The sequence below is a fragment of the Cucurbita maxima genome, unplaced genomic scaffold, assembly GCF_002738345.1.
Source record: "Cucurbita maxima cultivar Rimu unplaced genomic scaffold, Cmax_1.0 Cma_Scf00046, whole genome shotgun sequence".
Lineage (NCBI taxonomy): Eukaryota > Viridiplantae > Streptophyta > Magnoliopsida > Cucurbitales > Cucurbitaceae > Cucurbita > Cucurbita maxima.
Window position 1 is genome coordinate 313,559 of NW_019272062.1, and position 25,968 is coordinate 339,526.

At 37.2% G+C, this 25,968-nt stretch overlaps 5 protein-coding genes across 9 annotated transcripts in view; 1 reads left to right on the top strand and 4 right to left on the bottom strand.

Annotated features, from left to right (window-relative positions):
* Window positions 1-85: 85 nt before the first annotated feature.
* On the bottom strand, window positions 86-3,606 carry LOC111470621 (root phototropism protein 3-like). Of its 3 annotated transcripts, XM_023116185.1 has the most exons (5): window positions 3,348-3,606; window positions 3,101-3,232; window positions 2,891-2,960; window positions 1,457-2,761; window positions 86-748 (listed from the first exon to the last, which is right to left on the bottom strand). In XM_023116185.1, coding segments are annotated over exons 1-5 (2,058 nt in total). In that variant the 5' UTR covers window positions 3,350-3,606; the 3' UTR covers window positions 86-199. The 3 variants fall into 3 exon arrangements, with proteins under 3 accessions (XP_022971953.1, XP_022971955.1, XP_022971954.1); XM_023116187.1 differs by lacking the exon at window positions 3,348-3,606 and having other exon boundaries at window positions 3,101-3,322; XM_023116186.1 differs by lacking the exon at window positions 3,348-3,606 and having other exon boundaries at window positions 3,057-3,193.
* A 2,484-nt stretch (window positions 3,607-6,090) lies between these two features.
* LOC111470636 (pentatricopeptide repeat-containing protein At5g09450, mitochondrial) lies at window positions 6,091-11,257 on the bottom strand. 2 transcript variants are annotated; one of them, XM_023116211.1, is made up of 3 exons: window positions 11,123-11,257; window positions 10,738-11,029; window positions 6,091-7,261 (listed from the first exon to the last, which is right to left on the bottom strand). In XM_023116211.1, the coding sequence occupies exons 1-3, from the start codon at window positions 11,155-11,157 to the stop codon at window positions 6,374-6,376; spliced, it is 1,215 nt and encodes a 404-aa protein (XP_022971979.1). In that variant the 5' UTR covers window positions 11,158-11,257; the 3' UTR covers window positions 6,091-6,373. The 2 variants fall into 2 exon arrangements, with proteins under 2 accessions (XP_022971979.1, XP_022971978.1); XM_023116210.1 differs by having other exon boundaries at window positions 10,738-11,038; window positions 11,123-11,251.
* Window positions 11,258-12,358: 1,101 nt separating this feature from the next.
* Window positions 12,359-13,884, bottom strand: LOC111470641 (E3 ubiquitin-protein ligase RING1-like). The gene has a single exon (XM_023116219.1). It carries the CDS (start codon window positions 13,633-13,635, stop codon window positions 12,652-12,654), a length of 984 nt encoding a protein of 327 aa, XP_022971987.1. The 5' UTR covers window positions 13,636-13,884; the 3' UTR covers window positions 12,359-12,651.
* A 1,478-nt stretch (window positions 13,885-15,362) lies between these two features.
* Window positions 15,363-18,166, top strand: LOC111470651. The gene is made up of 4 exons (XM_023116234.1): window positions 15,363-15,706; window positions 16,012-16,082; window positions 16,876-17,078; window positions 18,077-18,166. Exons 1-4 carry the CDS (start codon window positions 15,492-15,494, stop codon window positions 18,152-18,154), a joined length of 567 nt encoding a protein of 188 aa, XP_022972002.1. The 5' UTR covers window positions 15,363-15,491; the 3' UTR covers window positions 18,155-18,166.
* A 2,631-nt stretch (window positions 18,167-20,797) lies between these two features.
* The window catches only part of LOC111470623 (probable DNA helicase MCM9), a 28,385-nt gene continuing 23,214 nt past the window's right edge, over window positions 20,798-25,968 (bottom strand). For both annotated transcript variants that reach the window (XM_023116189.1, XM_023116188.1), the window contains exons 14-20: window positions 24,884-24,965; window positions 23,580-23,701; window positions 23,438-23,505; window positions 22,119-22,228; window positions 21,996-22,043; window positions 21,757-21,909; window positions 20,798-21,352 (exon numbers count right to left, since the gene is read on the bottom strand). In XM_023116189.1, the coding sequence (XP_022971957.1) occupies window positions 21,282-21,352; window positions 21,757-21,909; window positions 21,996-22,043; window positions 22,119-22,228; window positions 23,438-23,505; window positions 23,580-23,701; window positions 24,884-24,965 (654 nt within the window). In that variant the 3' untranslated portion in view covers window positions 20,798-21,281. The remainder of the gene's footprint in view (window positions 21,353-21,756; window positions 21,910-21,995; window positions 22,044-22,118; window positions 22,229-23,437; window positions 23,506-23,579; window positions 23,702-24,883; window positions 24,966-25,968) is intronic.

The window sequence follows — 25,968 nt, forward strand, 5'->3', positions numbered from 1 at the left end:
AAAAAAAAAAAAAAAAAAAAAAAAAAAAAAAAAAAAAAAAAAAAAAAAAAAAAAAACAACTTTGAAATCATGAAAAGACAAGGCAGAAGGACCCAAACATAGCGAAATGAAAAGATAAAAATTCATGCTTCAAATGAACTGACCTCATTTTTGTGAAGCAACAGACTGGAAATGCCAAGCAGAAAAGATAAGATCCTTTTCATGATATTGAGTTTCTCCACCTTCTATGTGTCTTTCTGGGCTTCTCTCCTGCTATTGTAACTTGATCAACCAATTCTTGGTTTTCCAATGCATTCATCTTCGTCAGTTTACTTAGTTTCTTCCATCCACTGCTCCATGATGATGTCTGTTTTTGCTTTAGGCTCTTCTCAAATTGCCTCTGCACATTCTCCAAATTGTTCTGGAGTTCCAAGTATTTCGTCTTGAGCGTTTCGAGTTCGAATTTCAATGTGTTTATATCTTTCTTAGCGGTTGTCCATCCTTCTTGGAATGACTGTGGTGTCCCTTCAAGTAGTGTTTTTCTGCTTGACGCAATAGGTTGATATCGAGACTCGCCAGCTTGTTTGATCGTGTTGTTGGCAATGGCATTGCTTATCTTCATTTGCTCGGAGTAGAGGACTTGAACGACGACTCGTAATGGGAGTCTTTCGTTTTGTGCAGCGTGCATGCAGGCATCAACGGACAACTTTTGGCAGTCCATCACTCGGCATAGCCGCTTTCTTTCATGCTCGGATAGCGTGGGATGTGCCTGTTGGTTTGGGGTAACAGGAAATGGACAACAATAAGAAAGTCAATGGAGATCCGTAGTCTAGTGAACTTGTTGCAGTTCTTTGTAAAGAGACTTTTGCATTACCATCCCTTTTATAATGTTTATGTCATATCCCAGAACGAAAGCATTCTATAAGGGTGTGGAAACCTCTTCCTAGCCGATGCGTTTTAAAAACCTTAAGGGGAAGTCCGAAAGGGAAAGCTCAAAGAGGATAATATATGCTAGCGGTGAACTTGACCCATTACAAATGGTATTAGAACCAAGTTTCAGGCGAAGTGCCAGTGAGGAGGTTGTGCCCCAAAGGGGTGGACACGAGGCGGTGTGCTAATAAAGACATTGGGCCCTGAAGGAGGGTAGATTGTGAGATCCCACCTCAGTTGGGAAGGAGAACGAAACATTCTTTATAATGGTGTAGAAACCTCTCCCTGGCCAACGCGTTTTAAAAACCTTAACGGGAAGCCCGAAAGTCAAAGCCCAAAGAGGACAAATCTGTTAGCGGTAATATTGAGCCGTTACGGTTTACAAACGTATCCAAATCTTTTTTTTTTTTTTTGTTCCTATGTCAAATGCTATGCAGTTCAAGTTATGCATATTTGCTCTGCATTTCCTTATTTTAGGGAGAAGAACACAATGATCATTAAAATATGAAACTCAGTCAATGGATAAAGAGATTTGCATTCAACGTACCTTCAGATACGAATCGATTGCACGATAAAGCCCGTCATCACACGATCTTGCCGATTCAGGCAGAGCCTCAGCCAAGACTTGAAAGTTTGTCAAGGAGAGATTTCTATCTCTAGCCACCTCTGTGAGATAGCTATCCACAAGCCTTGCTACACGCATCTTTGCATTTTGGCCTGAACTAGCAGTGGTTTGAGATTCTCCTAAGATATCTTTTCCCAAAAAGGATTGACTGCTAGCATTTGAAGCTTCTGATAGTTCTTGAATGAGGAAATGTTCCAAAAGCCTCTGAACAAGATCAACATCATAAATGGTCTCAGATGTGTTATAAGAAGGAATGAGAAGATCAGTAAGCGTGGCCTGTTCAAACTGCATCCCGACTCGTTTTTCGAGTTCAGTGGCTAAAGCAGGAGCAACCTTCAGCTCATTTGCCATTCTCAGAAGTTGCAGAAGAAAGCTACAAGAAACACTGTCCTTCTGTGGTGGAAGTATGCTGATCAGACTCTCGATAATCATTCTCCGTTCTTTCTCCTGAAGCGCCGAGATTTCGTCTTTCGGGTTTACCACAACCATATGAAGCCCACCATTCCAATTGTACTTGCTGTTACTGCCACTGCCATTGCCATTAATACAGTTCATGGCCTCAGTGCCTTCTCCATTCCCATCATTAACTAAACCAGGAAGCCATTTACATGCATAGTACATTATTGCAGCTCCAATCTGTTCATATCTCATCCCTTTCACCTTTATAGCAGTGATGACTCTCACAAAGTGATCAATCCTCAGGATTGATGCATCTTGGAACCACCAATCGACAGGAGCGGTATGGCTTCCACTTGGGATCGGCTCCTTCATCTCGTTCCATTTTGGATTCTGAATGTCCTGAGGCATTCCAGTGTAAGACCATCTCACTCCTTTTGGATTGGCACAGGCCTTCCAAGCTATGGAGTCACTACATCTTCTAACAATTTGAAGATTCTCCGCCCATGGTGAAAGATTCTCACAGCTTTTCAAAACGATAATCGAGTCGCTCCAAGACGACAGAACAACATAGCTTAAAAACGCTTCGGTTTTGAATATGAGGTTCCCTTCTTCATAATCTTCTGTCATTTCAAGATACTCAGCAGCACATCTCAGGCCAGCGATATTAGCCGCTATTAGATCAACAGGGACACCATAGCAGAACTTTGCTGCCAATAGAAACGCCTGGGCCCCTCCCGGAACATCATTCATAACAATCTTGCTCAAGTCTGGATCCCTTGATTCATACAGAATTCTTGTCATCTTCCCACTCCGAGAAAAGAGAAGATACTTCCCAACAAGAACAAATAACAAATCAAAACAAAACAAATGGTCAGAAAACTCAACTCCATAAAAACAGAGCCCCCAAGAAGGGAAAAAAAAAAAAAAAAAAAAAAAAAAAACCCAAATGTGCCATACCTTATGTAAATGGAAATCCACATCTTCAACTTGAACAAGAATATCACTAGGAATATCAGTTCCAACATGCCTAATCAAAACAAACCATAAAACTCAGTTCAAATTTGGAACAGACATTTCATCAAACACTTGATGTGCACTACACCCATTAACACAAAATGCGTACAATCCAAAAGAAAAACAGGCGAAATCAGTTTCTAAAGAAGTAACCATGAACGGCCTCGTTGCTCAAACCCATCAGCCTTGAGGCCATGTTTAGTTGGACTGAGGAGTTCACTGCCATATTCACGTCCCCTGACAAATTCAGACTCAGATTCCCACATGATTGAAAGGGAGAAGACCCTGAAAAAAGTTTGAATTGAAAATTTAGCTGAAGGGAACAAGAGGGGAAAACGATTTGTCAGAGTGGGGCAGAAAAGAAACAGAGATATGAAATCAAATGGAAGAAAATCCCCACATGGGTTGCGTGGATTTATGCTGGTTGAAATGTCGGCTTGGACAGTTGTTTGAATTCGATTAATTTTGCTCACGGGATGTGAATTGAGAGGGATTTCTACAGTATGCAATGTCATTGGATCCTTCTTTCTGCGTCTTCTTCTCTGCTCCGCCATGGACGTAATGTTGGCCTTCGTCTGTGTTCGACTCTGGTTTTCTGCCATTTTCAGAGGGCTTGAAGTTTGAACTATTTTTTTCGCGTGCTAAGCTGCAACAGGCGATTAACGTGCTGGAAAATTTATTAAAATGTGGAAAGATTTGTATAATTATTAGATATGTACATTTAATTTAATTCGCATCATACGTGAACGTTATACGATATGATATGTGTAAAGTATAATATGATACGTAGAAGATATGATATAACATATGTTTGATACGACGTGATATATGATATAATTGACATAATGCACAATCCCAATATACGCATGGAAAGTTATGATAAAAACGATATGATATAAAGGAAACGGTAAGAGATTGATACAACCTCATGCATCATTGTGTGTTCATGCATTGGAGAATATGCCTCTTTTATGATGGTACGAACGTGTATGCTACATGTCAAAAAAAAACGAGCATTACGTTCATCATAATGCTGCGACGATTGTTATTTCTAACAGGTGTCAAGACAACAACAGTTTTAGAGAATGCTAGCCCGACCAAAAAAGAGTCCAGGAGGTGTTCGAACTGACTGGTGGGTTCATACTTACACGTGTGGGTTCATATTTAAGCTTCTTACACATGTTGTAAAGCATAACCAATATACAACGCATGGGCCTAAACTTAAATCTACTTCGTTATTTGTCTACCAAATTGTATTAAGGAGACATTTGGAAAATGCACAATAAAAGTGTAAATACCTATCTAAGATGAAAGTATATAAAAGAGGTTTGGAACGTGCATGTAACCATGGACAACACGTCCTGGACAAGCAAGATCGAGATATTTGGCATGCGGCCATTGACAACACGCCTTGGATATGCATAACCATGACATCATCCCCACTCGATTGGTTGACGTTCCTATCAACCGACCCAAACAAGCAAGACTAGGACTCAATTGGTTGACGTTCCTATTAACCAATTCAAACAAACAAGACTAGGACATCTATCATGCGACCATAAGCAACATGCTTTGGACAAGCATGATCGTATCATCTATTATACTTCTCATTTAATTTCATTGTTAATGGTCTACTTAGAAGTGTACATGGATCGGGTTGGGTTAAGGAAATTTTTTGGATCAACCCAAAAGTTCGAGTTAGATTGGGTTGAGGAAATTTTTTGGACCAACACAAAAATTCGAGTTTGTTGAATTGGTAGCCCAACTCAACTCAACCCTTTGTTTATCGTTCGGTTATTAAAAAAATATTTTTTAAAAAAACTTTATTTATCTACCCTTCTTAATTATTCAATACAATCTCTCTCCGATAAAATATATTAAAAATTCACAAACAAATATAGATCAATCTATCAATTAAAAATAGTATAAAATAAAAAACATTAAAATAATAATTTGTAATTCCACCAAATTACCACTTTTCCCACTTTAAAAAAAATCAAAAGTTTTGTTAATATATTTTATAAGATTTTGTTCGGTTCGAATCAATTCAAAATTTTGTCCAATAAATCCGAAACCCAAATTGAATCTTTTTTGTTTCAGAAAACTCCTAACCCAGTTTCTATAATTTGAATTGGGTCGGTTCGAGTTGTTGGGTTCAATGTACACCTTAAATCTACTTGTGCAATATTTTTTTGAAAATATTTGAAGCATCTTATCGAATTCAAAGTGTCAAATCGTGAATAATGAGACAATTTCAAAACAAATAATCAATGTCTTTGGGTTTGAAGCATGTCTAAGAAGTAGAGGAGGAGATGATATAAAGTTGAATCATTTGGGACTTTGAGGACAATATATGATAGGATAAATGGTCGTACGTTATGATCTACCTTTGTGAGCTTAAGGCGACATGCCCATGTGACTTCAATGTTTTGTTTTGTTTTTTTCCTTCCTTTTCTACTTCGTTCTCATTTGAAATATGTTAAAGTGTGCAATAACCCAAGAACAAATGAAGTCCTTCTCGATGAAGTTCGAAATCCTTTGTTTTAGAAAGGAAAGTGTCTTAATGTTGTGTGACTTCTAGTTGAGTTCATTAAGTACAATTAGCGTTCGAGAATGTGAAACCCGATTAAAAAAGTGGTATATGTATTAACCGCACCATATCCGAATGAGAGCAATCCTAAAGATAGAATCACTAAAAAAATGCTTGAAATAAAAACTATAATCTATACCAACAAGGTACATTTTCATTTTTGATAGCTCAAAATTATCGGAGCTTCATGGTCACTAAAAAATGTTTGAAATAAAAACTACTATACGAGGCTTCATGATTAAATATGTTTGTGGGGATTTTTGTAAAATGCATGTGAGTAAGAACAAAACATGTTAGAATGATTCATGTTGGTATGTGGAGATAGTTTTCAATCTTAGAAACAACAAGTATCATGACCATATCACATAGGTTATAGAGGAATGTCGGGGCCATTAGGTATTAGAGAAACTTGTCTTTATCTTGAGTTCGACATAAATAAAACTTGACTATATTTAATGCAACTTTATTTTAAAGTTTTTCTTTAGTCTCGGATTCATATCAAAATTCTAAAAACAAAGATATAAATAAGTAAAAGTAGTGTTTATTATTGGCAGAGCGAGAAATTGCTTAGTATTTATATTAAACAGGAAATTGAGCGGGGACGAGATTGGAGACGAGATTATATATCTCGTCCCCAGCCCCTCCGCTCCCTTCCCATTCCCCGTCTAAACGCAGAATCCCCACCCTGTTCGGGCAGGTCCCACAAGTAAAATGTGAAAACAAAATAATAATGACAGAAACAATATCTTTTACTCAAAATTCAGAGCATAGGAGACAACATTTGAAACCTGATGGTTCAAAACAAGATAAGACTAAGTTAAGATTTAAACCTACCGCTATGCTTCTGTGGGTTCACAATTCTTCAAAATGGTGACAAAACTGTTGGCTTTCTCCTTGAAGCCAGCTTCAACAAACGCATTTACAAGCCTGTTACAAGCAGAAACATCAAAATCTCCAGTACTTGATTGTTTCCATTGATCAATAACTTCACCAATTTCCTTCAAATGATCAAGCATCAGGTAACAAGATAGAATGCAAATGTAGTTTCTGCTCGTCATTTTTTGCTTTGTCATCCTTAATGATCTCCAAATCTCATCAACTTTGTCTTTGTTTCCCATACCAGCATACAAGATAATGAGGAGGTCGTATGTGATCCATTCTCGTTGCGTAATGCCACTCTCAGACTCGACTACGGAGTTCGACTCGGAATGCAATAGATGAGCTGATGTAATGTATATGTTGACGAGATTGATATATCGCACCCAGACTTCATTTGAATTGGGGTTGCGAGTCATCTCATCGAGAATCTGTCTAACGCCATCAATATTTAAAGTTGCAGCTAGAGAGCTGATCCAAAGATTATACGTGAAAATGTCAGAATGGACCTTGCTTTGTTTCAGGTCGTTGACAATCGAGGATACCTTTTCTACTTGCCCGACCGATGTGTACAAAGTCATCATCTCATTGAATGGAAGGGCAGTGAGAGGTATACCTGACTCCTTCATTTTTTCATAAAGAGTTTCTGCCTTTTCAGTCAATTTGGATCCCGAAAATGAGTGAAGGAGAGAAGTATAAGTTTCACAAGTTTTGGCGTCGATTGGCAGACCTTCAAAGTATCGTTCAGCAGCATCGATGCCGAAAACTTTCGTCATCAAGTCAATGCGGATTGCAAAGTCAGAATCGGATAACTCGTTTTCATTATGAGACACCATCCATTCTAAAATCTGCAGGCAAGTATGATAAACAGATAGTCAGTTCATTGTAAATAGAGAAGATGGCATAAAAGCCCCTGATCAGTGTTTACAGATTATGAGCCAAAGAAAATGACGGTGTTCTTCTAACCATTTTCTTACCCTTTTCACAAATGAGAAATAAGGAAGATTTTAGCAGACATAAAATTCAATTTCACTTGTAGTACAATGCAACTTGAACCCTTATTCTTGAATATGAGCATATAATTATATCATTAGTAATTTTATGCAGCCGTGTATGCTTTACAGGAACATTCAATGAAATTCTTGAACCATTTAATTGAACTTTTGGAATATGTGAGCTATGTTCTTGAAGGATTAAGGAAGACTCTAAACAGGAACTTTGAGATCCCACATCGATTGGGGAGGCGAACGAAGCATTCTTTATAAGGGTGTGAAAACCTCTCCCAAGCAGACATGTTTTAAAAACTTTGAGGGGAAGCCCGGAAGGGAAAGCCCAAAGAGGACAATATCTACTAGCAGTGGGCTTGGGACATTCCACATGGTACTAGAGCCAGACACCTGGCAATGTGCTAGTGAGGAAGCTGAGCACCGAAAGGGTGTGGACACGAGGCAGTGTGCCAACAAGGACGCTGGGTCCCAGAAGGGAATGAGTGCTAGCGAGAACACTGGGTCCCGAAAGGGGGTGGATTGTGAGATCCCACACTAGTTGGGGAGGAGAACAAAGCATTTTTCATAAGGGTGTGAAAACCTCTCTCTAATAGACACATTTTGAAAACCTTGAGGGGAAGCCCGAAAAAAAAAAGCTCAAAGAGAACTTTTTCTCATATGGACCAGAAATATACTTTTTGCATTTATCTCATTACAAAACATTTGTTGAGTATATCAGTCGTGGAATTTCTCTCCCCTATATGTGGCATAAAGGGCAAGATTGAGACAGTGGTACTTCGGCAGGGCAAGATATGGGCCATATCACTTTGAGACTAAGACTTACTGCTGCAAATATCCAAGCCTATCAACACATTGGTGTCTACTCCCTCTAAAATTAACTATGGTCCCATAGAAATTGTAATAGCCCAAGCACACCATTAATAAATATTGTCTTTTTTGGGCGTTCTCTCAAAATTTTAAAACACGTCTGCTAAGGAGAGGTTTTCACACCCTTATAAATAATGTTTCGTTCTCCTCTCCAACCGATGTAAGATCTCACACTCCACCCCCCTTCAGGGCCCAGCGTTCTCGCTGGCACTCGTTTCCCTCTCCAATCAATGTGGGATCTCACAATTCACCCCCTTTTGGGGGCCAGCATCCTCGCTGGCACATCATCCAGTGTCCATCCCCCTTCGGGGCTCATCCTCCTCGCTGGCACATCGCATGGTGTCTGACTTTGAAACAATTTGTAACAGCCTAAACCCACCACTAGCAGATATTTTCTTCTTTGGGCTTTCCCTCAAAGTTTTAAAACGCAGCTGATAGGGAGAGGTTTCCACATCTTTGTAAAGAAAGTTTGCTTCTCCTCTCCAACCGATGTGGGATCTGGGCCCAGTGTCCTCGCTAGCACTCACTCCCCTCTCAAATTGATGTCGTTCCTCTCTCCAAACGACGTGGGATCACACACAATATTGTACCAGCTCATAATTTTGCCCCATGTTACCAACGCCAGTTCAACAACGTATTGGCCACCCCTCTCCTTGTACTGGAATTTGCTCTTTCAGTTCTGGACATTCTTGGGAAGGAGTAAAATAAAGCCTTGTCTAAGCATGCCAACTAAGCAAATTGCATAAACCTCTTCTCCTTCATCTGGTTATCTAGCTGCTAAACCATTCGAAGTTAGGGACCAGCTCCAATTCTATCATTCTCAAGTTTTCAATACCATTTAAAGTTTTTATGATATACACGGTTACTCAGATTCTCCCTCAAAGATATATCTGAAGCCATATCTTTCTGCCTTCAATTTCATGCTTTCTTTGACAATTTGACGAGAAACTCAAATGCCTACAAAGTAAGGGTGAGTTTAGAAGCATCCTTATTGCACTCAATCAACTAGGTGTTTTCTTCCACCATCCTGTCCTTGGCTTCATGTTCATCAACAAAACCCGTGTGTTGAAAAGAAACACCAACAGGTGATTTTAAAAATAAGACGAAGAAGAAGAAATGAATTTTCCTTAATAATGAAATAATACAAAAGGCATGAAAGACTACAAAATACCCTAGAAGCTAACATAAAAGCAACCCGATAATGCCACGATCAAAAAGAACAAATAATAATAATTACGAAGACGGGTTCAAGTAGAAGTTAATACAGCTACCCTCACCCAAAATTGTCGATTTCGACAAAGCATTGGTCCGACAAAATAGTTCCTTTATTTCTTTCTATTCGCTAAAAGAACTTCCATGCATGACCTGTTTCAAGACATCTTCAGTTGTCTTGGAACAACACTGAAGGCTAAAGGTTTTTTTGAGCAAAAAGAACCACCTAACAAAGGGTGCTTGTGCAAATTATACGAGTATTTGTATAGTTTGTATCGAACTCCAAAATGTTTGATTGGAAGGCACAAACATTTTGGTTCGCAGACATACAAATCTTCTTGTTTTAATATTAAAAATAAGGTTAGAGAGTATACTTCACTCTCGAAGACTTAACCAACTAGACTATAACTAAGAATTACATATACAAACTTCCTCAACCGTGTTTATACAGACGACAAGTTCTGTAACGGCCCAAGCCCACCGCTAGTAGATATTGTCCTCTTTGAGATTTCCCTTTCAGGTTTCTCCTCAAAACTTTAAAACACGTCTTCTAGGGAGAGGTAACGTGTCTACTAGGGATTTGTTCCTCTCTCCAACCAATATAGGATCTCACAATTCACCCCCCTTCGGGAACCAGCATCCTCGTTGGTACTCGTTCTCTCTTAAATTGATATGCGATCTCACCATCTACCCCCTAGAGCCCAACGTCCGCATTGACACATTGCCTGGTGTCCACCCCCTTCAAGACTCAATGTCCTCGTTAGCACACCGCCCAGTGTCTGCCTCTAATACCATTTGTAACGACCCAAGCTCACCCCTAGCAGATGTCCTTCTTGGGCTTTCCCTTTCGGGCTTTCCCTCAAAGTTTTTAAAACGCGTCTACTAGGGAGAGGTTTTCACACCCTTATAAAGAATGTTTCGTCCCTCTCTCCTCTCTCCAACCGATGTGGGATCTCACAAGTACATAAGATAAGTTAAATTTTACACAGAAGACAGCTTACACTTAACTCCAGCATTTTTTATTTAGCTGAAAATTTCGAAGCATTTGTCCACTTCCACTTATCTTCGTGTTTATTTACATAGGGGTAGGAGCGCACATTTGATTTGATTTCGTTGAGAGTTGCCACAACAACACTTAAAGAACCACAGAAAAATTTTCTCTTTCATTTTATTACTGCCATTTATCATCTGATAACAGAATACTGTAAGAAGCAAGAAGAAAACAGATAAACTAATACCTCAAGAGCGTGCTTATACCGCTGAAGCCTTCTGAGTTCTTTGGAGATGTTCCGAAGCTCAGTGATCGTAACTTGATTGCCCTCACTCGTCCATCTCTGAATAACGTTGATAGCACTTCGCTTGGGAAGTCTGAGCCGAAATATTCTGCTCTTCAAGTCATTGGTTTCTTCAGAATTCACTGATTCATCAAGCGATTCACTCCTCAGTGCTCCATGAGAGCAATAGTTCGAAACACTGGCTTCATTGAAGACCGGGATCGCTTTGAAACTTTGATTTAAGAAGCCTCTATTCCTGAATTTTCTAGGGTTCAGATCGATTTACACAAATCCTCAAATAACGAAGAAAGAACGAAATTGCATTGAAATTAAGAACAGCCATACTTACCGATTTAAGGAGAGGAAGAGAGAGCGAGAAGCCATGGAAATGGATCCTTCACTTGGTGACCCGATCTCCGTTTAGCTGATTATCGAATCTGCCACGAGTTTGTAGGCTTTTGAACACTTGGGAGGCAATAGTCGTAGAGAGTTATTAAATTATGTATTCTTAAGAAATAGCTCTAACACGTGTCTTTTAGGAAAAGATTTTCATACTCTTACAAGGAATACTTTATTTTCTTCTCCATCGGATATGAGCTTTCACACTTAGAGTGCCCGTTAAAGTCTCCCACGTAAATTCTAGGATGATCATTACCCCTTAGACGAGGAATCCATAACATCAAACCGTGAATCAAAAAGTGTGACGAGAACTTGCTTTCTACAATAACAAAACAGCAATCTACCAGCGACATTTTCTTTTTGTAAGAATGTCATAGGACTCTAGATCTTGTACCATTCCATATAGTCATATGAATCTACCATAAATCTCGGCTCCTCATTGTTGGATCCAATGAGACCTCAATAGAAGAAAAGTTATATCGTGAGGGAATGGTAAAAAGAAACTCATCGATTAGTGAAATAAAACATGAAATCGTAAGCTTTGAAGCAAGGGGAGGAAACACTACTCCTCACTTCGCAGACGTTCACACTCACAAGAATTGGAACTGTAAATATTGGATCGGCTTTCGAGTCCACGTCCCTTGTTTATATAGGTTGGGTGATTCTAGAGGCTCGTTCGTAAAAACTGTTATACCATACCAAATTGACTCTAATGCATGCCTATTTGAAGAATGAGTCACTGTGTTGTATAAAGTATGTATGTAAGCCAAATAAAGAATACAATATTTTAGCACACTCTAGGTAACTCTAAGTTTGGTGGACCAAATTTGTGAGATCCCACGTCAATTGATAGGGAGAAAGACATCGATTGAATACGCTGATCCCGAGGTGAATTGTGAGATCCTACGTCGGTAGAAGAAGGAGGAAACTCAAAAAAATCATACTCATTTAAAAACTTTTGAGGGGAAACTCGAAAAAATGAAGCATAAAGAGGACAATATCTACCGTAACAATTTAATCTCTAACTTTTAGTTATGAAATGAATTAATCGTTTTGTCTTATAAACACATTAGTGATTAAGTTATCTTCAAAACCGCTCTCAGATATGATTTTGATTCATTCATGCGGTAACTGAATATGAACTTTACTATCAACACAATTTTATTAGCCACTTTGTGGAGAAAGACAAGGCATTATAATCATCATCATGGATAAACAAACATTTGATATCATCCTAAAATTATTGGAAAATTTCTTGAGTTCATACCCAGATTTCCTCACTCTCTCACTCACTCACCCACTCACCAAACAACAGATATCATCTTAGTTAAGTTCTTCTTAATGTTCATGATATTCATGTAATCTGGGCAGCCATTTTCACAAACTTCACAATAAACATTATGAACTTAGAGACCTCTCAGCTTTCCAAGAGTTCCCATGGACATCCCCATCTTCAGAGACGCCTCACAAAAATGGATATCAACTATGATTGGAGCTTCTCATCAGAAACCCCCCACTGCAAGAAACTGACCTGTTCATACTCCCCTCTGATTTCTCCGAGCAATTCCCATTTCTCTGCTCCGATTCACCTTCCCAATCCATTTTTTCATTAACAACAGCAAGAACAGAGCTGATTCGAAGAGCAGAGGGCAAATCTAAAGACACGGATCTTCTCATCGCCTGATTGTCACTTTCTAAATGGATTTCATCCTGTTCTTCGTTTCTCATGGAACTTTCCCCTGAATTGGCGCCGTTTTCTTCTTCCTCCTGTAAATTCGCCATCTGGGTTTCGGCCGGAGGTGGTGTCGGTGTCGGTGGCGCGGAGTGAGCTACGACGGGAGAGCGGCACATGGGGCAATTGGTGTGGGATCGAAGCCAAGTATCGATACAGGGGAGATGAAAAGCGTGGCTACATTTTGGCAAGAGCCTTAAAGTTTCATCCTCTTCGAATTCGCTTAAACAAACAGAGCACTCTGTTCCGTCGATCAAACCCTCGCCGGATTTGAATTTGCAGACGGCGATGGCGTCGATAACAGCCGGCGGGAGGCCGATGGTACGGATATACCAAATGGGGTGATCCAAAACAGGGCTGTGGTGGTGGTGGTGATGGGTTGGGGGCGGTGGGGAATCGAGGCGGCGGATCTGTCTACGGCGGGCGGAGTAGAAACGAGCGTAGACGGCGTAGCAGAGGACGAGGAGGAAGGTAAAAGAGAGGAGAGCGATGGTTAAGGTAACCAAATTGGAGAGTTTATGCGGTGATTTGGCGGCGGAGGAGGGATTGAAATTGTCAAAATCGGGCGGCGGGATTGAAATAGAGATGTAAGAACAGAGTGTAGGGCATTTTTCGAGGCAATCGGAGAAGCAGGAATCGGAAGGGTGATCGAAGCAGTCTTCAGGGCAGAATTTGTTGAGGTCGTCGTCGGAGTCGTCGGAGAGAAGCTTTCTGGAAGAGAGGAAATCCATGGCGGATTTGAAGAACAAAGGAGGTGGAGATTGAGAAGGCGGCGGCGGTCGATGGAGAGGAGTGGTTCATGAAAGTAGGTCACCGAAAGCTTTGAATGTCTGGATTGGATGTTTGTTTGTTATGAATGTTGACTTTTTTTTGGCGGTGGCAATGGATTGAATCAAGGTTTCTCTCTACTAATCTATTATTTGTCACCGGCCATGAAATAGGAACCAAGAACATCACTACCATTCTCGATACCGTGTTCACATTTTAGAGGAACACGATGAACAAGACTCTCTATAATGATATGATATTGTCCATTTTGAGTAGCTTTGTTTTGAGGTTCCATAAAAGGTCTTGTAACAATGGAAATAGTATTTTTCTATTATAAACTCATGATCATTTCCTAAATTAGCGGAGGTGAAACTTTCCTCCAACATAATCTGGAATTCTTATAAGCCAAATCTTTTTAATAGATCATTGTGGATAATTAACCCGTTTCAAAAACTATATCAACTCTTTGAAAAACTTCACTCCACTCATGGTAGTTGGCACCTAGTCAACAAAACCTACCCACACCGGTCCAAATGGGTTCGTCTAAGGATGTATATCATAAATATTATGCAATCAACTCACTACTGGTGCATAAGTGAGTTTCGTGTGTGTTTGTTCGGTGATACATAAGTGGGTTTCGTGTGTGCGCATGTGAATTCAATTATTCTTTATATTTTAACGTTTTTCAGTTAAGAATTAGGTTAATTAAGAGAGAAAACAATCTAGATTTCTATTAATATCGAGAATATATTTGAGATCTCAAATTGATTGGAGAGGGAAACGGAGCATTATTATAAATGTGTAGAAACCTCTTTCTAGAAGACGAGTTTTAAAACCATGAGGCTAACAGTAATACATAAGAGGCAAAAATGGACAATATCTGCTAGTGATGGACTCGGAATGTTACAAATGATATGAGAGTCAAGCACCAAACGGTGCGTCAACGAGGATGTTGACCCCTCAAAGGGTGGATTGTTAGATCCCACAGCAGTTGGAGAAGGAAATGAAGGTATCAGAGCCCGACACCAAACGGTGTGTCAACAAGGACTCTGGCCCCTAAGGGGGTGGATTGTTAGATCTCACAGCAGTCGGAGAAGGGAATGAAGGTGTCAGAGCTCGGCACTAAACAGTGTGCCAGCGAGGATGCTAGACCCTAAGGGGGTGGATTGTTAGATCCCACAGCGGTCGGAGAAGGGAATGAAGGTATCAAAGCCCGGCACCAAGCAGTGTGTCAGTGAGGATGCTTGCCCCCAAGGGGGTGGACTATTAGAGCCCACAACGATTGAAGAAGGGAATGAAGGTATCAGAGCCTGACACCAAGCACTGTGTTAGCGAGGATGCTGGTCTTAAGGGGAGTGGATTGTTAGATCCTACATCGGTTGGAGAAGGAAACAAAATATTCTTTAGAAGAGTGTGAAAACCTCTCTCTACTTGACTGAAATCTTACATCGGTTGGAGAAGGGAACAAAGTATTCTTTATAAGAGTGAGAAAATCTTTCTCTAGTAAACGGGTTTTAAATCATGAGGTTGACACGACATGTAACAGGCCAAAACAGATAAGGAATGAACACAAATTTAAAGCTACATAAAGAAATCCACACTTAAAAGCTAATATTAGCAATACATTTGAACTTGGAAGTAACCCCAAAAGAGAAACTACAAGGGCCACAAGGCAATCAAATTAAGGCTTCTAAGCAACAACAATCCATCCTCTGCCGTTTCATCATCTTCAAATCCTCTGACCCTTTACTTTCTTGTGTTCATCCGCCGTGTCGTCTTTGGAGATTCTCACCGGATAGGCCGCCGCCCGCCGTCCGTCATGTCGTCCAACTCTGGTCATTTCTGGAGCTTCACAATCCTCAGATTCCGAAGCTTGCTTCTTCAACTTTCTCATAAGATAAACACCTCCGCCCCCGCCGGTGGGTGCCGTCGTCGTCCGGTATCGGAGCCGCCGCAGAGCTCCTCCGTTGCCGTGGTTCCGTACAGCTTCCGTTCCTTTGGTCTGTCGTCCCTCCTCAGATCTTATTGTCCCAGGTTCGTTACTTCCGTTTAATGTGTGGTTCTGTGGTAAATTAATAAAAATAGTTTAAATAATACTTTTAATAAATGAAAATCCTTCCGAAAATTGATATTCAAAGCTTTATAATATTTTTTAAATACTTTTACAGAAAAATATTTAATATTAATATATTAAACTTTTACAAAATATATATATATATATATATATATATATATATATAATTATATAATTAATATTTATAAAATTTGAAATTATTGAAACTATTATAAATTGGAGTTATTTATTTATTTATTTATTATTTTGGATTGAATGAATTTAGGGCAAAATGGATATTTGGGTCCCTATTGTCTCTCTTTGTACCTAGTTGGAATAAATGGCAAGCTCTTGAAGGTATATATTTCATTTATTTCTTAAATTATTCTTTATAAATAATTTTACACCCTAACATATAATAATCCAAAATTATATTTTTAAGGTTAAATTAATTTTTAAAAATACCATTAAATTTTTATATTTGGTTTAAAAAACCAACTTTTAATTAATTAAAGGTTCTTATGAAACATCCCATTTTAAAAGTTTTAAAAATTTTATATCAAACGCGCTTTTTCGAAGAATCCTGCACCCATGGGCATACGGCCTGGCAGGCCTTCCCTTTCCGCCGGAGCTTCATGGGCGTTGCCCTGTTCCCCAATCAGATGTTTGGATGTGAGCTATACTCCGCGAGGAGCCAAACGGGCGTATGGCCTTGCCATTTGACCTCTCTTCCCGTGTGACTAGGAATGGTATGATATGGTCCACATAAGTGGACATGACTTTGCTTTGGAAGGCCTCATACCAATAAGTTAGTATTCCTCACTTATAAACCCATGATCATTTCCTAAATTAGCCGATGTGGGAATGGAGTTAATATTCCTCACTTATAAACTCAAGATCATTCCAACCCATAATCATTCCTCACTTATAAACTCAAGATCATTCCAACCCATAATCATTCTCTAAATTAACCAATGTGGGAATGGAGCTAGTATTAGCCGATGTGAGAATGGAGTTAATATTCCTCACTTATAAACCCATGATCATTCCCTAAATTAGCGAACTTTCATCATCCAACAAAATGAATTGTGATAGCTACGAAATGCCCTGCATACTATAAATTGATGTGTTATTGATCCTGAATGGTTAGACGAAGCGGAAAAAGGGATCGAAGAGGCGGAGCATGTAGCAGAAGTAGTAGAAAAGGTAGCAGAATTAACAGAGAAGGTATCAGCAGAAATTGGGGAGAAGCTTCCTGAGAAGAGTAGGATGAAAGATGCAGCTGAAGCTGTAGAGAAGTATTCCAAGGAAATTGCCCACGATGCTCTCCTTGCACAACACATCCTTCACAAGGTTTCATATTTATTAATTACCAGCTATGATATGATATTAAAAACTTCGATATTGTCCACTCTAATCATAAGCTCTTCGGAGGCCTCATATATCAATGAAGAGACCTCGTACCAATGACCTTGGGTAATGGAGAAACCGAATACTAATTGTCCCAAAAGGCTTTCAAGCCTCATACCAATGAAGAGAGTACCTCTCATGGCTTTTTCAGACCTCATACCAATGGAGAGAGTACCTCTCATGGCTTCTTCCGGCCTCATACCAATGGAGAGAGAACCTCTCATGGCTTCTTCAGGCCTCATACCCATGGAGAGAGTACCTCTCATGGCTTCTTGCGGCCTCATACCCATGGAGAGAGTACCTCTCATGGCTTCTTGCGGCCTCATACCCATGGAGAGAGTACCTCTCATGGCTTCTTCCAGCCTCATACCAATGGAGAGAGTACCTCTCATGACTTCTTCAAACCTCATCCCAATGGAGAGAGTACCTATCCCAATGGGAAGAGTACCTCTCATGGCTTCTTCGATAGTATTCTTTAATAGACTCATGATCATTCCTTATATTGGCTACTTCCAGCCTAAGTTCTCATGACTATGTTTGAGTTTTCTCAAAATTGTTCTCAGGACTGATTTGGGTTTTCTCAAAACACCCTCGTACCAACGAGAGTATTCCTAGATTATAAACTCATAATCATTCCTTAAATCGGTCGAGGCGTGACTTTCATCCAACATCTCCTCATGTTGGATGATGAGTCCCACGTCGGTTAATTTAGGAGGGAATAATCATGGAGGCTTTGTGGGAAAGCCCAAAAACAAAACCATGAAAGCTTAGCTTATGCTCAAAGTGGACAATATCATACCATTGTAGAAAGTTGTCTCGTCCACTGGTATGATAAACTCACAATAACAGCTAAAAAATCACACCGTATCAAATAATCGTTTAAAAAAAAACTAAAAAATTATTATTAAATATTATTAATTTCTTTCAATATTTGATTGTAGGTGGAAGAATGGAAGCAAAAGCTAGACAAATCAGAGGCAGATATTAATGAACAGATGAAAAAGATAGTAAATAAGTGAAAATATTATTAATCAATTCTATTTCAATTAGTTCTTATAATTATGTAATTAATTTTTAGTAATTTCAATACTATAAAAAATAAAAATAAAAATGTTAATATAAATTTAAAAAAAAATACTTTATTTCCAACACTAGACTGAAATTCTAAAATTCAGAACTGATCTTATAATCATAATCACAACAAAAATAAAATAATATAAATTTAATTGAAAAAAAAAAAAACAAATTAAACCAAAAATCTAAAACAAAGCAGCAGCTAAAATCCCAACACCAACAGCCATAGATCCAGCAAATCCTGTACCAATAATACCGGCGCCGCTTTCCGCCGGTGCTGGCGCTGAAACAGGGGACTGCGCAGGGGCCGAAGGAGATTCAGAAAGAATCGGGGACGGCGCCGGCGCCGGCGACTTCGAGTGGGTGTGGTGGTGCCCCGCCATAGCCGGAGAAGCTACCAAGGCAACGAGCAGAAGAACAACAAGGAAGCTTCTGGAGGCCATCGGAAACAGAGCGAAACAGAGCAAAGCAGAGGAAAACAGAGCAAAACAGAGCAAAACAGAGCAAAACAGAGGAGCTTGGTTGAATATTGCTGTAATGGGTTTGGTTTGGTGAAGAGGAGGAGGGGAAGGGGGGGGATTTATAAGGGGGGGTGGGAGAGATTAGGCCGTTGGATTTGATCGGAATTTGGGGCGGAAGAGATCTCGAGGGGGAGGATTGGACGGTGGGGATTGAGTGAATTGGGAGTTTTTTTGAGGGTTTTTAGCGTGGGGAGTTGTAACGGTCGAGTGATCGACGGCTATGGTTCAGTAGCCGTTGGATGAGAATGGCTGTCTTGGTAAATGAAGCCAATAATGCAATCTGTCACAGATTCTTTTCTGTTTTTAGAAAAATGAAATTTTAATTTTTGAAAAAAATGAAATGCGTTTCTTTTATTATTTGTCTTTTTTCTTTTTTGAAATTTTTGAGTTTATCTATTAAGTAATTTTAGAAGGGAAAAAATAAAAAATAAAAAAATAGTCTTAAAATTTTGTGCTTTTTAGAGCGTCCATAATTTTTAAATATATCAATTTTTTTTTTTTTTGTATTTTAATTTACGAAATTAATAAAAATATTGTAACTCAAAAATACTTTTTAAATTTTCAAATTTTTTTTAATAATACTATTCAACTAAAAAAAATTAATAAATATTTTTATCATTAATTTTAAACTTTAATATTTTGTTTCAAATACTCATTTAAATTGTTAAAAATATTTCAGAATTTTATAAAACTTCCTTTAAACACTTGAAAAATACTTTTAGTACCATATTTTGAAAATACTCCTGAACTTAAAAAAAAAAAATTACATTAATATTTTTAGAAAAAATAATTAAATTTTTTTAGAGATGATCTATGAGGTTTGAATAGACGGTTTCTACCATCTGATAGATGTTTTTTTTTTTTTTTTTCAGTTTAACTATTAAGTATTTTAGAAGGAAAAAAAATTAGCCTTTAAATTTTTTATGCTTTTTAAAGGGTCCATAATTTTAAAACTATCAAAGAAATTCTTGTATTTTAATTTTTGAAATTAATAAAAATATTTATAAACTTTTTTTGAAATTTTCAATAAATTCTTAAACTAAAAAAAAAAAAAAAATCTTACCCGTTTAGTTTTGGATGAAACCGTTAATATTTTGTTTTAAAAATAAATCTAAAACAATAATTTAAATGTGGTTGAAAGTTAAATAGTATTTTTAAACTATCTAGTTTGAAGTATTTTTGTTTAAAGTATAACAATTTTTATCCAAATGTATTTTTGAAAATTTTTAAAAATTTAAGGATAATATTGAAACTTTTAAAAGTTTAAAGAGTAATTTTGAGACAAAGTGAAGTTCAAAAACATTTTATTAATTTAGTCTTTTTAATATTATACTGATAAATATTCATGTCCAATATCTGTTCGTAATTTTTTTAAAATGTTAATACAAAGTTAAAAAATAAATAATTTACTTGATACACAATAAAGAACGTAAAAATTTATTAGATATAAATGCGAAAGTTTAGAAACCAAGCGAAGAAACCAAGCGAAATTGTTTAAAATTTATGGACTAATCGCCCAAAATTAAATATTCAAAAACAAAATATGTAATTTAATCAATAATAAAATATTTAATAACATGACAAATAAAAAAAAGTCATAATGTATTTCAATTAAATTATTGTCATGACCTTTAAAATTGTGAATGATATTTATTTTTTTGACATGGATATTACATTATTAATTTGATTTTAGGAAGAATTTTGATGATAAGGTCAATAAACTAATTAGGATATGATAATTTACTATAGTAAGAGTTATACACCTAACAACATTATTAGGTATTAAAAAGGTGTGCGTTCGTGAGCCCACGCTAAAGTTTCAATCAATTCTGCACCAGGAAATTAAGAACATAAATCCAGTAGCCCAAACAAGATGTTCAAATAAGAACATCCACGCCCATACAATAACTAAATTGTTACGAATTAAAAATATAAAGATTAAATAGTTACAAATAAAATTACAGACTACCTCTAAAAATTTCATAAATCAACCATCATTTTTAACAAATATATATATATATATATATATATATATATATATATAATAATAATAAAATATTAAAATACTAAAGACACAAGAATGCTATAAAACTTTAAAGTGGTTGGAATAATACATCATTTCAAGTCATTCTCATACAAAAATTACAGTAAAGAAACATGACTCTAAATATCAATACCTCACAAATTTTCCTAATTATTTGAGGACTTGAGATATCTATATTTTTAGGCATCTTCTTGCTGCCTTCAATCATTGTAATGGCACTATTCTTCTTTCTTCGTTGTGCAGTCCAAGTTTTTAAAGAAAAAAAAGGATGTAATTTCTAGGGGCGCGAGACAATTCCTTCAAATGAACTCGATAAAATAACCTCGTAACTTTGAGAAGAGTGCCTCCTCACAAAGGAGGTCATAGAGACCAGGCTCAAACAACTGTTTACCAAAAATACAGGTCTCCGCAAAGTCGTAAGTCCATGTATGGGAGTTGATGCTTGCCTAATCCAAGCGGAAAGCAAAATATCAGTAATCTATTTAACTGTAATATTTCTGATGGATTTCATCTGCCAATGTCAGGGAATTCGTCCATAGACTTGAGCTTCTCAAGGATCAAAATTTCTTGCTTTGCATCTAGTAAAGCATGGAATCAAGAACTCAACAACAGACGGTAGCTTTAAGCAAAGTGTACACAAAATGGCATGAAGCAAAACAATACCCTAATCTTACCACTTTTTATGTTAACCTAGAATGCAAGAAGTTAACAGAAGAAATGCCTCACTCCTAACATGATTCCTAAGCAACGTTCTGTTTTGAAAGACAATATAAGAACTAGTCCATTGAAAACTATAAGATAATTCCAAAAGATAGGTGCACTGTTTAACCACGAACTGAAGATAATATTCTATAATTTAGCTCCTATAACATTTTTCGTCCCAAGTTTTGCAAGGAAATAGTCCTATTCTAGCTTTATATATTTGAGTTAGGATGCATGACAAAGTAACAATTATAAATTTTAACTTGGGAAGGAAGGATACATTCCTCATCTGGGTTCTCGGTAAAATTGGAATGCAAGGCATTCCCAACACTATCCACTAAAGCTGAGGTCATCATGGATGATTCGATGCACAATATAGCTGTAATGGCATCGAGCCGAGTAACCTCATTTCTAAACATGAGCCGTGCATGTGCTGCAATGTCGATGGAGAGGAAGCTTTAGACAAGATGAGAATTTGTCAAGGAAACAGTGAAACATTAGAATTTGTCAAGAACAAACCTTGTGCTAAACGTATCAAACTTTCGAGCATGCGGACTGTTGTCCTGGCTGCATGATTAAGAATCTAGAATTAGAAGGATAATTAGAACAATCTCGTAAAAATAGACCATTTTCAAGTGAGACCTGCATTATCCATTGCTGATCTTCTTTGAAGCTGATAGTAGCTTGAAATAATTTGTTCAGCCTCCTTGGTCAGGACCGGTCTGAAGTATCCTTTTACAAATTGGAGGTATCTGCAGAATGTTTAAAATAGATATGTTAGCTTAAGCAATTCCTCCTTAAAGGTTAGATCACTGAAGATGGTCGTCAGGCTGTTCAGATCCAAACATTCAATTAGTGTAATGGTTTCGTGATTAAAGTTTTTAAATATTGTTTAATAAATTAAAACAGAAATCAATAGTCTAAATTCCCGTTTGACAGAATGCGCTGAAAGAAATTAGATAGAAGAGTTGAAATTAGATACAACCATTTTTACATTGTGTTTGTTATTTATGATGAAACTAATCATACAATCAGAAACACAACTGATAGATTAATGCCTTCAAAAAGGTAATACTAAACTGCATGTTTATAAATAGTTTTCCAGAAAGCGTATGAAAGTAAAACCCTAATCCTATAGACAGCTACCAAACGACACCACTCTGCATAGACTAAACATGTTCAGTATACTACTTGGCTGATTTGCAAAGGTGTGCCACGAGAACAATTGTGAAAATTGTGAAATCCCACATTGGTTGGAGAGGAGAACGAAACATTCCTTATATGGGTGTGGAAACCTCTTCCTAGCAGACGTGTTTAAAACCTTAAGGGAAGCCCGGAAGGGAAAGCCCAAAGAGAATAATATCAGCTAGCGGTGGGTTTGGACTGTTACAAATGGTATCAGAGCTAGTCACTGGATGGTGTGCCAGCAAGGATGTTGAGCCCCCCGAGTGGATTGTGAGATCCCACATTGGTTGGAGAAAGGAACGAAGCATTCCTTATAAAGGTGTGGAAACCTCTCCCTAGCAGACGTGTTTTAAAACCTCAAGGAGAAGCCTGGAAGGAAGAGCCCATAGAAGACAATATCTACTAGCGGTGGACATGGGCTGTTACAAAAATAGACAGAAATTGAAGCAGTCGGGTGCGAGAATAAGACTGATACTCCAGTTGAATGTTGAAGGCTTAGAGACTACCTAGGCATTAGGAGTTGAACCAGATGAAGACAAATGGGACACATGTAAACTCATCCATTCATCGATAATCAGTTCACATCTTACTAATAATACTTGATACTAGAAATAGAACTGGTATGAAATCAAAACTTGGACTATTTCCATTTCAATATTGGTTATTAATTCCCCTGTCCGGACTCTAATTTAATAAAGAATGAAATCACAACAATAATTTGTCCTACCATTGGAATTCAAAAGGGAAATCAAATATCGTTGTGAAGAAAATCATACCTTCGAAGCATAGTAAGAGGCCAGTTACTTGAAAGATCATTATCACGCTTTCCCTTTTCTTGTTGGCACTAAAAATAAAGATCGTTAAACAATTAGAAGAACATCAAAGAAAAAAGAGTTAATAACATAGAGAACAGATTACCTCAGAGAGAATATGTGATGAAACAACTGCATCCCATTCGGGATTTTTGGTATCTAAAAGCACAAGGACGATATCAAATCTGCTCAATAAGGGTCCGGAGAGTGTTGTATTGACAGAGAGAGCTAATCATGTCAAGGAAGACCAAGTACTTCTATCTAACGTAGATACAGCTATGCAAGCACACAAGTATGAATGCACAATTCAAAGGAGAGGGTGTAGGAAGTGAAAACAAATAATATTGAAGTAAAAGCTACAGATATCGTTAGTACAAACAGAAATAGAGAGTGGGGATTTCTTTTTCAAATTTACTATAAGTCTCTAATCCATCAGCTTAATCGTTATGGTTGAGTGGTGATTTAACATGGTATTAGAGCAGGAAATTCTGTGTTCAAAATCCTTGTAATGTCATTCTCTACCCAATTTATATTGATTTCCAACTGTTGGACTTTCTACAAATTTTCAAACCCCAAGTAACAAGTATCAAAGTACAAATATAATTAAATTTATAGTAACTCATCAACTTAAACTTAACTTCTGGGTTGAGTAGTGATTTATTCACTAGTCATATGAACTATTTCTCAATCCAAATTCTAATAGGAAATGAAATGATATCAAGTATTTTCTCATTAACATTTTCAGAGTTATTGAATAGTAACATCAATGTAATTTTGTATTTGAAGTTACCGTAGTATCGTTTACTTCTTTGAATAATTCATCTGACAATGTAACTTTTTTGAAAGAGTACCTCTCTAGGTGCTGTCATCAAAGTAAAAATTCAATAATTCATCAATTCATCAAACATGATCACATTGATTTTCTTCATTGAAATAGCTTCTTATTCATATACACATGCATATATATTGAAAAGTACAATGGCTCAAATAGAAGCAAAGCATTTCTTTGCATAACTTTTGAAGTTTTGAAGAAATTTGAGGCAAAATTTAGGAAACATAAATTAGACTTATGCAAACATAATTATCAAGGGCTTTTTTCTTGTAAGGGATTCAAATACATGTTCAAGCAGCAGGAGGATGAGCTTTCCTTGTGAGGCTGCATTAAAAAAAAAATAAAGAGAACAAAGAAATGAAGAGAAAAATGCAGGAAATATAAACAATTTTATAAAAAAGATGAAAACAAAAGTGAGAATAGCAATTATAGCCTCTCCAATGTGGCTATTATTCCCATCCCAGCAACAACCAAATAAGTAAGCCCAGACCAAATTTTTATAACACAAGTTTGTGCTATCTAGGAACCACACTTTAAGATTGTTAGACTAAGCCACATAAATAATATGAAAATGATACGTTGATCAGGGTCATAATGTCCTTTAGGATTTGTTGCGCCAAATACTATCGTTCTAGTACTGAGAGTTGTTACAAGACCAGCCTAAAAAAGGTAAAAAAAAAGGATAAGAACGTAGGAGAAAGAAAATATGTAAAAGAGTCTTCATGCATTAATACATACATCTCGAGTAGAGTAACTATGCAGAAATAAATATGCAGAAAGATAACTACTCGGCCTTCTAACTTGAAAGCGGCATGGCATGGCAGCAGCTTACAAACACCAGAGTTGTCATATGTTTATATGCAGACGTAATGCATAATTTTTTGTCCTACTTAAACGTTTAACTGTTCTGCCTACTTTTCTTTCAGTTTTCTTGAACAATGTAAACAGAAATTATCAAATTCTGTGGCTATCCTTCAACTTAATGCCTCATGTAACTCCTATGTATTAGAGATTTATCAGTTTTCTTTGAAAACCAGAGCAACCAAAGAAAAAAGAAACAAACGCAAGTGTAAACCAAGCTTTAAAATGAAACAAAAGCAGAAAATAATGGAATGATTCATGAAAAAGAGAGCCTAGATACTGATGCAACTTGTTATACTTGTACCCCATCAAGAAAAGTAAGAACGGATGGTGAAAGTTATTTTTGCACCTAAGCATTGTGCACAATTTCTTGTTGCAATTTTCATTTTTAATCAGTTTATAGTTACCAGGGTAAAAGTTGACACGCACATAAAAGAATAAAGGAAAAATCGTTGATGACATCAACATATTTTGACCTGAATGCAAGTTACGAATTGCAGCGTTAGATTTTTCATGAATATCAGTTAAATATTTATTTTGGGGGTAAACCATAGATTGGGCAAGTTTCGGCTTCTATAGTAAATATTCACACTTTCCACCCAGAATAACTGAGTTCATGCTTGCGTTCTTGAGTATGCATTTGTAAGATTTCTCTAATTTGGTCATTAGCTTTTAAATTCAAACAATAAAATCTTCGATAATATATAATTTTTTGGATGTGATCATTAGCTGTCAATTTATAAGTATCGAGTTTTTACATTCACGTAACAACTATGTTACTGTTTTTTTTTTTTTTTTTTTT

Excerpts from the sequence above, each read along its gene's own strand:
- LOC111470621 (XM_023116185.1), bottom strand. Across the intron at positions 2,961-3,100 it reads GAGCAACGAGGCCGTTCATG|GCATGTTGGAACTGATATTC; the intron begins GTTACTTCTTTA and ends TGTTTTGATTAG. Across the intron at positions 749-1,456 it reads CAATCGATTCGTATCTGAAG|GCACATCCCACGCTATCCGA; the intron begins GTACGTTGAATG and ends CCAAACCAACAG.
- LOC111470636 (XM_023116210.1), bottom strand. The coding sequence starts at position 11,157 with ATGGCTTCTCGCTCTCTCTTCCTCTCCTTAAATCG. Across the intron at positions 11,039-11,122 it reads CTCTTCCTCTCCTTAAATCG|AAAATTCAGGAATAGAGGCT; the intron begins GTAAGTATGGCT and ends TCTGAACCCTAG. Across the intron at positions 7,262-10,737 it reads GGTATAAGCACGCTCTTGAG|ATTTTAGAATGGATGGTGTC; the intron begins GTATTAGTTTAT and ends ACTTGCCTGCAG.
- LOC111470641 (XM_023116219.1), bottom strand. The coding sequence starts at position 13,635 with ATGGATTTCCTCTCTTCCAGAAAGCTTCTCTCCGACGACTCCGACGAC.
- LOC111470651 (XM_023116234.1), top strand. The coding sequence starts at position 15,492 with ATGTCGTCCAACTCTGGTCATTTCTGGAGCTTCACAATCCTCAGATTC. Across the intron at positions 15,707-16,011 it reads CTCAGATCTTATTGTCCCAG|GGCAAAATGGATATTTGGGT; the intron begins GTTCGTTACTTC and ends GAATGAATTTAG. Across the intron at positions 17,079-18,076 it reads CACAACACATCCTTCACAAG|GTGGAAGAATGGAAGCAAAA; the intron begins GTTTCATATTTA and ends ATTTGATTGTAG.